Source organism: Brachyistius frenatus, unplaced genomic scaffold (genome assembly GCF_029030835.1).
Source record: "Brachyistius frenatus isolate BFR_SWC_R1_liver_20210118 unplaced genomic scaffold, ASM2903083v1 Contig_35, whole genome shotgun sequence".
In the NCBI taxonomy this organism is placed as follows: Eukaryota; Metazoa; Chordata; class Actinopteri; family Embiotocidae; genus Brachyistius; species Brachyistius frenatus.
Genome location: NW_027210634.1, coordinates 2,082,501 through 2,096,564, shown reverse-complemented (window position 1 = coordinate 2,096,564; position 14,064 = coordinate 2,082,501). Strand labels below are relative to the sequence as shown.

Below are 14,064 nucleotides of genomic sequence, written 5' to 3'. Positions count from 1 at the left end.
GGCGCCGTGGAGGTGGATGCGATCAATCTGACACGAGCCCTCATGACGCGGCGGTAGCAGCAGACAGCTGGATAAGAGCGCAGGTAAGGTGGGCGGGAAGGTGGGGGGAGGGTGAGGGGGGGGGGGGGAGACACGCACACCGAAAAGCATCCTTTTGACTCTTTTATCCAGAAATTGGCCGCGGTGGTGCTTGTGAGAGGCTCGAAAGGCCGGCCATTTATTTCCTCTCCTCGCGCTGTTTTTCCCTGATTGGATTTGTGATTGTTTTAGCCAGCGTCACGCGAGCTGGTGCACAAGTGCGCGAGCCCAGTCGATTTAAAGGGTAGGTTGTTTTTAAAAAAAATTATTATTATTTATTTACCAGCCAGTGTTATTTCTTGAATTAGCTTTCATGCGGCGTGTCTTTTTTTTTTTAAATTTTTTTTTTTTTTTATATATATTTTTTTAAAAGCTGTACCGTCTCCCGTTAAAGGTATTACATCACAGCTTCTGCATCACTGCGTTTACGTGTGTCAACACGCACCGAGGGAGGAGTAGCGGCGCGAGCCAGATCTTAAATGAGCATAACAACGCACGGCAGCAGCACGTGAGGGAAATATGAAGCAACTGTTTGTGTCTCCAATTCATTCGCCCCCTTCTTTAGAGTCAAATTACATTTTGTGGCGTCTTTTTTAATTTATTTTTTTATTTATTTATTTTTTTTTTAGCACTAATTGTTTTTGAACTGCCTCGTTTAGACGTGAGGGAAAACAAAAGCAGTCTGTTAATGGAGCAATGCTTTTTAAATTTTTTTTTTTCTTATTTCTTCTTCTTCTTCTGTCATTTTGCTTTTATCCTCCCATGAGTTGTCTTGGAAACAGGAGCTACATGCACCGCCAGCATCCTTTCTAGTTTTAGCTGTAGGAGATGGATAATAACACGGTGGGATTTATTTAACCTGTCAGAGGGACAATTAGCTGTTGTTATTTAACAACCACTCTTTCTACTAGTGGGGGGGTTAATGTGAGCGAAGGGGTGTCTCCACGACAAACAAATACCATAATTTAACTGCAGGGTTCACGTCAGTAAATACTGCACTTTAGTGGATCAGATTCCTTTACAAAATTGATTAAATTACGACGACAACAAAATATTGTCACTGGAGAAATCTGGGTTTTTATTGCCTAGATGCCCTGGTTATTAAATAGATAATTACTAACAGCCCAAAGGAAAGTATGTTAAAACCTCAGTCAATATGGGCGATTAAAATGAGAGCATTTCACAAACCACTTTACTATACGTTTACAGAAATAAGGCATTACTCAAATGTGATCAAAGCAAAATGGGTTATTTCAATATGTCAATCAGTCATGAATAATGGCTTTTAACAAACGATAAGTAAATCTGTTTTATGTCTTTAATTGCTGCTTATTTAGTCGTAAATATTTAATGTTATAGAGAAATACTGTAAAGAGATATACTTAAAAGCCACGTCTATGGCTCACCATTCAAAAAAATGAACACGTTAACTTTGAGTTTATGTGACGAGTTAACAGTTCCTAGTTTATCTGTTCGTTTACAGTTACTTCATACTTTAATTTACAGCATGTGTTTTGGAACATTACATGTCGATTCCCACCAGAAAACTTTTCCACAAGTTTCACCCCGCCTCCCCCCCATGTGTCGCAACCGGCGGTAAACGCGCGTCATACATGTGATCACGCGTGGAAAACATGGGAAACGCACGCGTTTCTCCTGCGAGGCGTCTCTCGGAAAGCTGAACAGCAGCTGTTCTCGATTGTCTATATTTATGTCGTATTTAAAAACGGAGGGTAACCCCTCTGTTCAATGTTCATATTTTTAATTTTTTTTATTGTTTATTTCATTTTTTTAAATATATATATGCATTATTTACACCGTTTGTACTTTTTAAGTTATTTGACTTTATTATTTTCACCCTTGTTACAGTGGGAGCATCAAGTAAACATGTTTTACAAGATAATGTTTAAGTTCTGTTCCAAATTTATTTATTTTTTTAAACTGAGGGTAAAATTGGGAGTTTTAATTCATGTCATAACCATATATTTTCGTTGCTGTTGACAAATCAAAGGGAACAAACTGACATGTTGACATGAAATCTGTGTATTAATGCTTCGTCAGAGTTCCTCTTGTCCGCGGCAACGTGTAGACGTTTACATCTTCGACTTCCAGTTGGATTAAAACAGCATAACCGCATCACCTCCTCCAGCGTTTGTTGTTTTGTTTTTCCTGTACATTAATTATAAAGTGCCGCCCGGTGAATTAATAATGCGCTGATCTAATTGTGTGGGTGCCTTTTTCTCTTTCATTCCCGACGCCGTCCCTCCGCCCGGCAGTTTTTAAGGAAAAAAAAAAAAAAAAAAAAAAAAAAAGAAAGAAAAAGAAAAATGGCCGTGGAGAAGCGCCTGGCGTTCTCTATTGTGCAGTTCCTCCGAGATCAAACACATTGCGGTGCTTTGAATTCTGATGAGCAGGAGAGCCTCGAAGGTAAGGTCGACTCGCCTCGCGAGCTTTTACACGCTTTTTGGGACGGAGCGTTTGCAAAAAACAACAACAACAAAAAAAAAACAACAATGTAGGGCACTCTGCTCCGTCCTGTCCGTTTCAGAGGGAATCCATATTCCACGTGCATAAGCTCAGAGGTTCATTCGTGTTCAAAGAAGAGCCAGTGACTACAGTTGTTGTTGTTGTTGTTTTGTTGTTGTTGTTTTTTGTTACGTGTTGCCGTTTCCATCCAGTCTAAAAACTGAACTCTCCAAAACCAATTCTTTTATCTGTTCGTCTCGTCCTCATTGTATTCTCTGATTACCCCCCCATCTTTCCCTCCTCCACCCTCTCTCCTCCACCCTCCCTCCCCCTTCTCCAAACAGTTGCGATACAGTGCTTGGAGACCACCTTCAAGATCAGCTCCGGCGACTGCCACCTTGCAGTGCCGCAGCCGCTGACCGAGATCTTCCTCAATTCGCTGCTCAAGGTGGGTCGCGCACGCGACGAAGGGAGCGAAACAAAAAACAACAACAACAACAACAAAAACAAACGCACCGTTGTACAAATATCAGCACGTCAACTAGAACTTTCGCGTCAAAACTGCGCAACTCGGCTTCGTGCGAACGCCGGGCCGTTTAAACACGCACGACGTCGGAAGCTGAAAAAAATAAATAAATAATCCGCGTCTGGTTTTTTTTTTTTTTTTTTTTTATCAACGGTGCAGATTGCGCCGACTCGTACAAACGAAGGTGAAAATAATATGTCTCATCTCGGCGGTCGCCGTCTTTCGTCTCCGCGCGCGATCATCGATGACTCCTCTATTTTTTATTTTATTTATTTATTTTTTTCCAATTCCGGTAGAACGACAACAACCTGACCGTACCGGAGACGTCCCCGTCCCCCGAAGACATCGAAAGAGCGGAGCAGCTTAAGAATGAAGGTAGTCGCGTTTGAAATTCCCCCTTTTGTGCTTCTGATTTAAATCAGCCTCGATAGCCGCGCCTCTTCTCTCAGTCCACGGGGCGATTTGCAGCAGAAATGTAAAGCTCTCTCTCTTTTTGGCTTTCTCAGATTTGATATTTTGTCTCAACGTGCGACAGCAAAACGGGAAGACCTTCGCAAATTGCAACGGGCATTTTATGGAGAAAAAAAAAAAAAAAAGACCCGTGAATCGATCGAGAAAATACTCAGAGAGATTACTTCATGATGAAGTTAATTCCTGTGTTGGCGGTGTCGGCCTTTGACCGGTATATCCCTGAATATTTGTTTTTGAATCGCAAAGGTATTAGATCAGAATGACCACAACAAAAAAGTTGAACTCCAGTCGGTCCAAACGTTTTTGTCTTTTTGTTTAGGGAACAATCACATGAAGGAGGAGAACTACAGATGCGCGGTGGAGTGCTACACCAAGGCCATCGACCTGGACCTGAGAAACGCCGTGTACTACTGCAACAGGTATTTGACAACGGCTGTCGATTTCTCCCCCCCCCCCCCCACTCTCCTCCCCGTGAACCGAACCTTCTCCCCCCCTTTTTAAATTTTTATACATATCTGAAGATAAATAAAAAAGCGTAACCGCGGGGGGTGGGGGGGGGTGAATTTAACCCTTTGCAGGGCCGCGGCTCACAGCAAACTGGGGAATTACACCGAGGCCACCGGTGACTGCGAGAGAGCCATCGGCATCGATCCCGCCTACAGCAAAGCGTACGGGAGGATGGGGTGAGTTCCACGGCACTCACCAGAAACTCCTCTTTTTTTTTTTTTTCCCCCCCCCCCATATTTTTTAAGATCGTGAACAAAAAAAAAAAAAAACGAACGCCGGCCTCTTTCCTCTGTTGCTCCAGTTTGGCCCTGACAGCCATGAACAAGTATCCAGAGGCGATTACCTACTTTAAGAAAGCGTTGGTGTTAGACCCCGAGAACGACACCTACAAATCCAACCTGAAGATCGCAGAGCAGAAGCAGAAAGAAGCGACCAGCCCGGTGAGTAACGACAACCACCCCCCCCCCCCCCGGTTACGTAACATATTCAATTAAAGCTATTTTTTTTTGTGTCTTTATTACGCGAGCGAAAAGAGCAAATTTCTCACGCTGAAAATCAAAAATCAAGTCTGCGAGCAAAAAAAAAAAAAAAAAAAAAAGTGAACTGAGAATACTATTATTTGCGTCGCAAACAAATTTGCGCGAACGATTTCGTCGGCTTCGGTCGCAGAATTCCGATATTTTGTTGTTGAAACCGCACTTTTTGTTCGCGAAGTTGAAACTTTTTGGACGGTTTCGGGACGTCGTGGGCGGGGCATACGCCGGACGAAGGAGACGCGAGTTTCTGTTGCAGAAGTGCATTAGTAGAAACTCCCGCCTCCTCCGTCCGTCGTATGCCCCGCCCCGCCCCGCCCCGCCCCAACTCGCAACCAAAATTTTTTTTTTTTGCCTTTTGTTTCGCAAATAAAAGTTTCGGTTGCGCAATCGAAAGTTTTTGATTCGCAATAAAAAATAAAAAAAATAAAAAAAAATTAAAATGATTCTGTGACCAAAACTAACAAAACTGTAAAAAGCACATTTGTTTGCAACGCGAATAATTTTATGCTCAGTTTATTTTTATTTTTACTTACAAACTCGATTCTTTTTTTTTTTTTTTTTTTTTGCAATATGAGAAATTTGCTCTCCGAAATTTATTTATTTATTTTGTGTGACCTGCATAACAAAAGACACAAAAACACCCTCCCATCGTATTCCCCGGGGGATGCTTGTTCTGACGTCTGTCCGCGAATGTGCTCCGCAGATAGCCGCTGGATTGGGATTCGACATGGCCAGTTTAATCAACAACCCCGCCTTCATCAGCATGGTAAGACTCCTCGCGCGCCGACGGCCGGTTTGAAACTCCCTCCGTGTTTCGTCCCCCTTGAAACGGACGTTTTTGTGCTGGGGGGGTTTTTTTTTTTTTGTTTTGTTTTCCGCCTCAGATATTTTTTTTCCCTAATTAGTCCCACGAGCGACGGCGGAGAGCGCCTCGCCTCGTTAAACGGTGACGCGTTGGGGCGGGGGAAGGGGGGGGCGTCTTCTGGGAGGGGGGAGGGGGGGGGGGTGATAAATTCTCTTTTCTCCCTGAATTTTTTTTCCAGCTTGATTTCTGTTTCCAGGCTGCGAGCGTTATGCAGAACCAACAAGTACAACAGCTGTGAGTACGATATCAGTATTTGATTACGTTCGGGGGGGGGGGCGGGGTGAGGGAGGGGGGGGGGGCGGCTGACGAGCGTTTAGTTTGAAAAAAATAAATAATAATCCACTGACTCCCCCCCTCCCTCCCTCCTCCTCCCCCATGTGGCCAGGATGTCGGGCATGATGACGAATGCGGCCGGAGTGGGAGGACTGTCGGACATCTCCAGCTTGATCGAAGCGTAAGTACCCCGGCCTCCAAAATAAAAGCACGGCTTGATTAAAGCATGATCTAACTTAAAGAGGCTTTTATTTGACCCGTACATTTTTTTTTAAATTTTTTTGTTTTGTTTTTTGGTACACCCGTTCGCGGCGAAACGTACGGATTGCTTTCTCACGTACGGATCGGAAATACGAAGCTACGAAGACTCAGTGGGATTTTTACATCTTTTTTTTTGTTGTCGTTTGTTGTGGTTTTTAACATTTGGGATATAAAGTGAGCTTCTGTCTTTTGTACCCCCCCCCCCCTCACCCCCCTGCAAGTTTACAAGCTGCTGGTAGTATTGATCCCCTCCTCTAACTTCCCTGAGCCTTCAGAGGTTTCTTCCTGTTAAAAGGCTGTTGTTGTTGTTGTTTTTTCCTTCCCCTCTTCGGTCATATTTTCTCTCCCTTCAAAGGGGAGTTTTTTGTTTTCCCCCTCCGAGCTCAACGTGGGAATCTTGGAATTTTCTGGACTTCACGGCGTCAAGTGCGACGAAACGAGCCGCGCTGCAGTGTAAATAAAACGGAATCGAACTCTCCGGGGAAGGAGGCGAATAACTTTCCCGGGAACTAACTATTCCTTCGGCCGCGACGCGTCACTTCGACATTTCTTGAAACGACGTCGCAAAATTTGCACCGACGTCCGCGGGCAGTAAACAAAAAACAAATAATATATTTATATAAAAAATAATAAAAAAAAAAAGAAATACAGAACTATTTCCTCATCTGGTTTTGTGTGAAAAAACAAAACAAAAACGAGAGGACAAACCAAGTTGCTCTGCTCTCTGGTGTCAGGGGACAACAGTTCGCCCAGCAGATCCAGCAGCAGAACCCGGAGCTGATCGAGCAGCTGAGGAACCACATCCGGAGCCGCTCCTTCAGCGGCAGCGCCGAGGAGCACTCCTGATCTAGTCAGGTAGTTTTTGTACATTTGCCCCCCCCCCTCCTGATCACATCTATCAAACTGGAATGTAATTGCGTCAATAACGTGTAACGTTTTTATTCCAGCCTCACGTTTTTTGTTGTTGTTGTTTTTTGTTTTTAAAGAAAGGGCAACCACACGGCGCCATTACAATCTCTACACCCATTTCTTAACGTCAAATCCCCCCCCCCCTCCTCCCCCGGCACAGCTGGACCGAAGAGAGACAAGGATGGGAGGGGGGAGGGAGAGGAGAGGAGAGGGAGAGGGGGAGGGGGCCACGAAGGCACTTTACTGTGATATAAAGGCTCCGGAGAGGAGAGATGAGAGCCTGGAGACTGAACCGTGAAACCAAGCATCCCCACACGTCTTAGGGCAACAACAACAAAAAAACAACAACAACAACCAACAACACATACTGTAAACACGTGAACCTAAAAAAAACAAAAAAACAAAACTGAAAATAGAGCCGAGAACGCGGTTCAGCATTACCGACATCCTTTCTTCCGAGCTTTTTTTTTTTTTACATCCCGCTAGAGGTCGTGTTTTGTTGTTGTTGTTGTTGTTGACGTGCTGAAGCCACTGCCCTCCTCATGTCTCCCCATCAGTTTACGGACTCCTTCAGCGCGGTCGCGACTGAACAAAGAGAACAAGGGACGAATGTACTTTCACGTCATCGCGGGGAACACCTCGGCTTTTTCTCAACACCCGCGGGACACCAGGCCCGCCTCGTTTGTGAACGCGTCCCGTTTCGCGTTGTCTCCGTGGACGGACCTTCGCCGTCTTGTCGGGCGGTAACGACCACCGGGTCCCTCGAACACGCGGGACTCGCTACTTTAACTTCCGATTCAGACGGCGGCGTAACCGTGCGGCGGTGTTTGCAGCCTGCGTCGTGCTGTTACGGCACTTTAGTGAAATAAATAAATGCCTTCCCCGCCACACTTTCAGCCTATTTAATTGCTCATGAACTTGTAAGGACATATTCACACGGGTCATTTTTGCATGCTCTTAAATCTGGTATTTGAGATCAGACGCTTTATGGAAACAAAATAGGTACGCCGTAGGGCAGCACATTGTTTTGTCGAAAACACGCATAATAAATGTCTTGAAATTGAAAAACTACTCGTGTGCTTCTTTTTTTTTTTCCCCCCGCATCGTTATTGTAGGAACGCGTCATCCGTCATGTGGTATGTCATATAATCCTGGCAGAGTATTGGTCCTACATTTTAAAGGGGGGAGAGAACCCGGCAAATTAGTCCTCTGCGGCCTGTACACAAAAAAAAAAGAAAAAAGAAACTGTTGTGTATTGTCGTATTTTTTTTTTGTTGTTGTTTTTTTACTTCTCAATTCTAAGAAAATAACCCTTAAAGATGTCGTATTATTTAATCTTGGAAATGCGGAATCATTTATAACAGAATGCCCGAGTAACAAACCGGGGTGCAGGGGTTGATAATTTAGGCTTTTACTAGTCCTGAAAGTGTCTCATGAAGACGCTGGCTCTGCACCGATATGGAAAATCGAAATGCCGGGTTTCTTAAGCTTGGCCCACATCTAACTTGAACTTGACCTCTGTTACTTCCGCTTCACCGACTTTGGAGTTTAACGGCGCTAAATTGCTGGAGTGGCCTTTTAACCTCGGCACGGAGCGAGCAGAGGAAACGTCCGCTCCGTTCGCCCCTTAAAAGATTAACTTTTTTTTTTTTTTTTAATGCATCGATGAAGACCAGTAAAATTTCCAGCAAAGGGACTCCCGAAATGAATTCATCAAATTTGCTTCTTATTTTAATGTCTAATTGGTCTATATAAAAGGTCTAAGCAGATCGAAAGAGGTGGCAAGAAATACAGGACGTAGGTCATCCTCATAAATGTTCACCCACCTGTATTTTTTCCTGAGCAATTTCACTGCAGATTTAAACGCCCTGCTGTACATATTTAAAATAATATTATTATAACACCAATATCACCCTTAAATTAGTAGTTGCACCTGTTCAACATCTTTTGCATTGTGAGAAAGTACCAATGGCTGAAAATCAGATCGAGTTTAATCAACATATTTAACACCCCGTGTAGTCTAGTGTTGGCAAGTTTTGTTTGCTATCGAGGTCCACTGGTGGTTATGTTTTTTGTTTTTGTTTTAACCACATATTTACTGTTTTTTTTTTTTTAAACTAATATCTTTGTTTTCCTAAAATTGTATTCTTGTGAAGCACTAAATAAACCTTACATAATTACCTGATGTGAAGTTCTTCAAAATAAAAACGTGAGCATGGCATTAAATATTCCTGTCCGTGTCTCTGTAACTGCTTCAATGAGAGAGAGAGAAAAACAAACAAACAAACAAACAAAACAAAAAAACAAAACACCGTGTACACCATGAAAAGTGTTTTTAAAAGCAACCGGAAAAAAAAAAAATCAAGAGATTACAGAGAATGTATTAACATTTATGCACATTTATATAATTATTTTCAAACAAAGTGATTTATATTATTCACAATTCATTTTAAAATACAATATTGTCCCGTTAGGTTGCAAAAAAAAAAAACTGTCATGTGCAGAATTCCACAGTTGGTCCGTTCATATCTAAAATGCGAAAACAAAAAAAAACAAAAACACAAAAAAAAGGGAAGGGGGAGGAGGGGTGTAAGTAAAACGCTCTAGCACTCGTTGCTCGCGTACGGGCAGACCACGCACACTTGCGCGATGTCGTCATACTCGTACGTCCTCTTCAGGAACGTGTCTGTGAGTCTCAGTCCGGAGACGCTCTGAAACGAAGAGGTGGAGAGCGTGACGCGGGCGGAAGCGAGACAAAAGCGTTTGCAAATGTCCACCGAGTGTGGACCCGGAGAGTTTGGGGAGCGTACCTGCAGGCCCTGGATGGAGGAGAGGACGGTGAGGGGCAGCGAGAGGAAGACGCCGGGACTGAGCTTCCCCAGCTGTCGCCCCGACACGCCGCACCAGTGGATCGACCTGGTGTTACACATCTCCAGCACCAGATCCATGGTTCTTTCGCTGCAACACGGAAAGTCACAGGAAATTGGGTGGGGGGGAGGGGTGGGGTGGGGTTATTTGTGCTCTCTCGTGTCATGTGCGCTCAAAAGATGGCTTCCTCTTGTGGGAGGAGGAGGAGGGAGGGAGGAAGGGAGTGTGGGGTGGGGTGGGGGGGGGGGGAATTTTAACCTGCAGTTGGTGATTTTACAGATGATGTCGAAAGGTTCTTCGAGGTTGACCGTGTCGGGAATCATCTCCAAAGACAGTCTGATATCTCCGTAACCTGGAGCCTGGAGGAAAAAAAACGGGAAGAAAACAGTCACTGAAAAGGGTAAAAACAAACTCCCACATGAACGGCTGGGAAGAAAAAAAAAACTCCCTTTTAACAGGAAGAAAAACCTCCAACAGTTGGAAGGAAAAACTCCCTTTTAACAGGAAGAAAAACTTTTAACAGGAAGAAAAACCTCCAACAGTTGGAAGGAAAAACTCCCTTTTAACAGGAAGAAAAACTTCCAACGGTGGAAGGAAAAACTCCCTTTTAAGAGGAAGAAAAACCTCCAACAGTTGGAAGAAAAAACTCCCTTTTAACAGGAAGAAAAACTCCTTTTAACAGGAAGAAAAACCTCCAACAGTTGGAAGGAAAAACTCCCTTTTAACAGGAAGAAAAAACTCCCCTTTAACAGGAAGAAAAACTTCTTTTAACAGGAAGAAAAACGTCCAACAGTGGAAGGAAAAAACTCCCCTTTAACAGGAAGAAAAACTTCTTTTAACAGGAAGAAAAACTTCCAACAGTGGAAGGAAAAACTCCCTTTTAACAGGAAGAAAAAACTCCCTTGTAACAGGAAGAAAAACTTCTTTTAACAGTAAGAAAAACCTCCAACAGTTGGAAGGAAAAACTCCCTTTTAACAGGAAGGGAAAAAACAACAACTCCTTTTTTAACAGGAAGAATAACAAGAGTCCACAAGGGGAAAAAAAAAAAAAAAGAGAAGAGAAGAAAGCGCTATCGCGTTACCATTCTTTGCAGCTGACTGGTCTGTAGCCTTCCTCTCTCCCCGAGGTTGGTCTTCCACACAATGTCGAGCTTGCCGATCACCGTCACTCCCTTGATCACGCCGGCTTTCTCCGCGTACTCCGGCTTCGGCTTCAGACAGTACAGGTACTGCCGCGTGTCCATCGGCTGGAGGTAGGACATTTTACCAAAAGTGGACTCTCTGCCGGGGTGGGACGGAGGGGAGGGGAGGGGAGGGATTTTAGGTGAGCGTTATGGGTCCAACTTCCGCAACAACACCAACAGGAACAACGTGCGCTCTTTACCCCAGGTCGCCGCACGCGACCGTGTTGAGCTCGGTAACGTTGTACATCATGGAGGGCTCCAGGGAGACCTTCTCCATGAACATCGGCGACGTGGTGATGTTCTGGATCTGAGCTTCCAGAAACACCTCGTCTGTCTGGAGGGGGAGAGGTCGGGGGGTGGGGGGGTCACACTCGAGACTTGAACATTACTCGCAGTTACATGAACCTCCTAGGTGAACTGAGCAACGCGCCATCTTTGTCTTTATTAGGTATTACGGGGCTGGGGGGGGGGGTGGGGGGGTTAGGCTTGTGCAAAAATCCTACAGCCTCAAAGGATACGTTCACATTTTTTATTTTTTTTTATTTTTTTAAGTTTTGTCTTTAAACAATATTCGCGTGCCCATACGTACATTTTGAGAGTTATTAGTGGTCGTAGAGATTATAGAGATTCGGGGGACGTAAATAAAAAATAAATAAATAAAATTCATTTTCACGTTTAACCGAAGCTAATACGAGAACCGGGATCGTCCAACGTTTGGTGTTCTTAAGTACGAAATTTGCTCTTTGCTTGCAAAGAAAAGAGCCCGAATCCAAACAAAAACAATAAATGTTGTACTTAAAAACACTGAAAAACGCGCAGGCTTTATTTGACTAACCCCCGACTGCTAGCTCAACCCGAACTTGCGATTTCCTTTTTGCACACATGAACGAGGGAATTGTTTTTTTGTTTTTTTTTTCCTCCACCGCCAGTGTGAACGGGGAGGAAAGACGAAGAAAACTCTTCGAACAGTACGGGCACGCGAGAGATATTTTTAGATCGTTAAAAAAAATTAAAAAAAATAAATTAAAAAAATGTGAAGCTCCCTTTAAGCTACTCTGCAGGTGACGTGAGAGAATATTTATTAAGACATACTCGGGGGGGGGGAGGAGGGGCGGGGGGGGAAACAAACATTAATAAACAGATAAATAATAAATGATGTTCTATTAAGGTTTGCTCAGTGTACCTTTGAGGACGTGTTAGTACAAAAATGCTGAGCCAGCAGTTCACAGTAGGGGCTGCACAGCGACGGCTTTCCACACACACACACACACACACACACACACACCGAGAAGTCGTTAAAAACGGCTCTCTCAAGCATCGAGTAGTCGCGTTTTTTGTTGTTTTTTTTTTTCTCCGTGTTTATTTACTTTTTCTCAGAGGTAGAAAAAGTCGCGAGAGGCGAAGGCAGCGAGGGAATGACCGGTCCGAGCAGCCGGGGATCGAGCCGGAGACTCTGCCGGCCCGGGCCGTTATTAGCGTTTGCGCCCCCCTTTTACTATTTGGGAATCGGCTCGTCCTAATCGTGGGCCTTTCAGCGACATGATCGGTTCGTTTTGAAACCGTGAACCTGATTTGAAAAAAATAATAATAATAATTACAAATTAAAATCAGCGAAATGCTCATAACAGCATCAAAAGCGACAATCTAATAAACTTTCCATAAGGAAGGTTGTTTTTAATGTCTTAGCGTGAATACACCGACTACCGACAGGTCACCACCTTTGAAGGGGGTGAAAAATGCCGCTTTTAGAGTCTTTTTTGTCCCAAAAAAAATTTAAATTCTGTACATTTAAGACTGATGATCAATTAAAAAAATAAAAATAAAATCTAAAATATGATGTTTGACAGTCTTTAAAAGCAAATATTACCTGTCAAAATTACAGAAGGATAAGTTACTTTTCTTAATCGTAATCCGACTTAAAAACGGTCAAGGAGTACTGCCGAAGGACCGAGTCTGTACGTACGACACATGTAGAGGACGGTTCGTTTTATTTTTTTTATTTTATTTTTTTTAAGCGGGCAACTAGTTGATGCTTCGGGAGAGCAACGCTCGGTCGTCTCTACAACTTGTCTGTGCAACCTCTACCACACCGTGAGATGTACGACAACAGGAAGGAAGCAGAGATTAGTTCATGCCTGCAATTTGCCCCCCCCCCCCAAAAAAAAAACAAAAAAACAAAAACAAGAACTGACCATGAACCATTCTGAACGCGAGTTAAAGTGAAATCGCAGCTCGGGCGTCTCCCCGCTCCATTGCAAAGCCAAACCGCACGTTTTAACGGCGTACGATTCAAATGTTTCCCCCCCCCGTTACAAAACGACCTAATCTCAGATGATTGGAATAAGAATTTAATTCAGGGTGCGTAATCACAGTGATTGGCCTGTTTTCAGCACACCGTAACAACAGTTTAAAAAAAAAAAATAAAAATAAAAATAAAAAAAATAACGCTGTCGCTCACACTTTCAGTTTTCTTATCGTTTCAATTTTGACGTGTACAATTGAAACTAAATCATAACGCGTCCTCGCCATCCCCCCCGCCCCCAATGACGGACAGACATAATCAAAGCAGTCCCCCAGCCCACAATTTGCCACCACAACCGTTTGAATTAACGAGTGCAAGCCCAGTGTAGGATGAGTTTGCAAGAAAGCATGAGCGTGCAAAGAAAGGGCAAAAGAAAAACAATGGAAGTTCACATCCAGGACAGGAATTTTTTTTTTTTTTTTAAATCTTTTTTTAAAAAAAAAATTTTTAAATAGTGACACATTTCATTTATTCTCCATTCGTTTTGCTTTGCACCTTTCTACGAGCCCAGAAAGAAAACACAAGAGTCTGCTGCGACCAAAAATACAAATATAAATAAAAGGGAGGCGTCAAAGAAGAAGCGAAAACGTTCAGCGATGAGAACAGAAGAGACAATTACCACAGAACTGAGGTCACTCTAATGGAGAAAATAAAATACAAGACACAATAAACAAATGAAGTTACATGCCAAAGTTGATGACAATGAATATATTTGCAGTCGAATATACAAATAAAAGAAAAAAAAAAAAAGAAAAACTGCTGATGTGAAAATGAGGAAAAACAAAAAACAAAACAAAACAAAAAGATAAGCTTGTTGC

General features: G+C 43.3%; 2 protein-coding genes across 4 annotated transcripts in view; one reads left to right on the top strand and one right to left on the bottom strand.

Moving 5' to 3' along the window:
• The first annotated feature begins 2,340 nt into the window (after window positions 1-2,340).
• sgtb (small glutamine rich tetratricopeptide repeat co-chaperone beta) lies at window positions 2,341-7,767 on the top strand. 2 transcript variants are annotated; one of them, XM_069700895.1, is made up of 11 exons: window positions 2,341-2,505; window positions 2,889-2,992; window positions 3,367-3,445; window positions 3,861-3,960; window positions 4,120-4,224; window positions 4,350-4,488; window positions 5,288-5,350; window positions 5,646-5,683; window positions 5,835-5,903; window positions 6,718-6,838; window positions 6,970-7,767. In XM_069700895.1, exons 1-10 carry the CDS (start codon window positions 2,406-2,408, stop codon window positions 6,827-6,829), a joined length of 909 nt encoding a protein of 302 aa, XP_069556996.1. In that variant the 5' UTR covers window positions 2,341-2,405; the 3' UTR covers window positions 6,830-6,838; window positions 6,970-7,767. The 2 variants fall into 2 exon arrangements, with proteins under 2 accessions (XP_069556996.1, XP_069556995.1); XM_069700894.1 differs by having other exon boundaries at window positions 5,628-5,683.
• Window positions 7,389-14,064, bottom strand: part of trappc13 (trafficking protein particle complex subunit 13) — a 12,767-nt gene continuing 6,091 nt past the window's right edge. The window contains exons 8-13 of one of the 2 annotated variants that reach the window (XM_069700892.1): window positions 13,866-13,883; window positions 11,145-11,278; window positions 10,843-11,041; window positions 10,019-10,119; window positions 9,703-9,850; window positions 7,389-9,603 (exon numbers count right to left, since the gene is read on the bottom strand). In XM_069700892.1, the coding sequence (XP_069556993.1) occupies window positions 9,496-9,603; window positions 9,703-9,850; window positions 10,019-10,119; window positions 10,843-11,041; window positions 11,145-11,278; window positions 13,866-13,883 (708 nt within the window). In that variant the 3' untranslated portion in view covers window positions 7,389-9,495. The remainder of the gene's footprint in view (window positions 9,604-9,702; window positions 9,851-10,018; window positions 10,120-10,842; window positions 11,042-11,144; window positions 11,279-13,865; window positions 13,884-14,064) is intronic. The other variant, XM_069700893.1, reaches the window with a different exon arrangement.

What these genes read in the sequence shown, in the direction of transcription:
- sgtb (XM_069700894.1), top strand. Translation starts at nt 2,406, where the DNA reads ATGGCCGTGGAGAAGCGCCTGGCGTTCTCTATTGTGCAGTTCCTCCGA. An exon ending in GGAGCAGCTTAAGAATGAAG is followed by an intron (nt 3,446 to 3,860) that starts GTAGTCGCGTTT and finishes CTTTTTGTTTAG; the next exon opens with GGAACAATCACATGAAGGAG. An exon ending in AACCAACAAGTACAACAGCT is followed by an intron (nt 5,684 to 5,834) that starts GTGAGTACGATA and finishes CCATGTGGCCAG; the next exon opens with GATGTCGGGCATGATGACGA.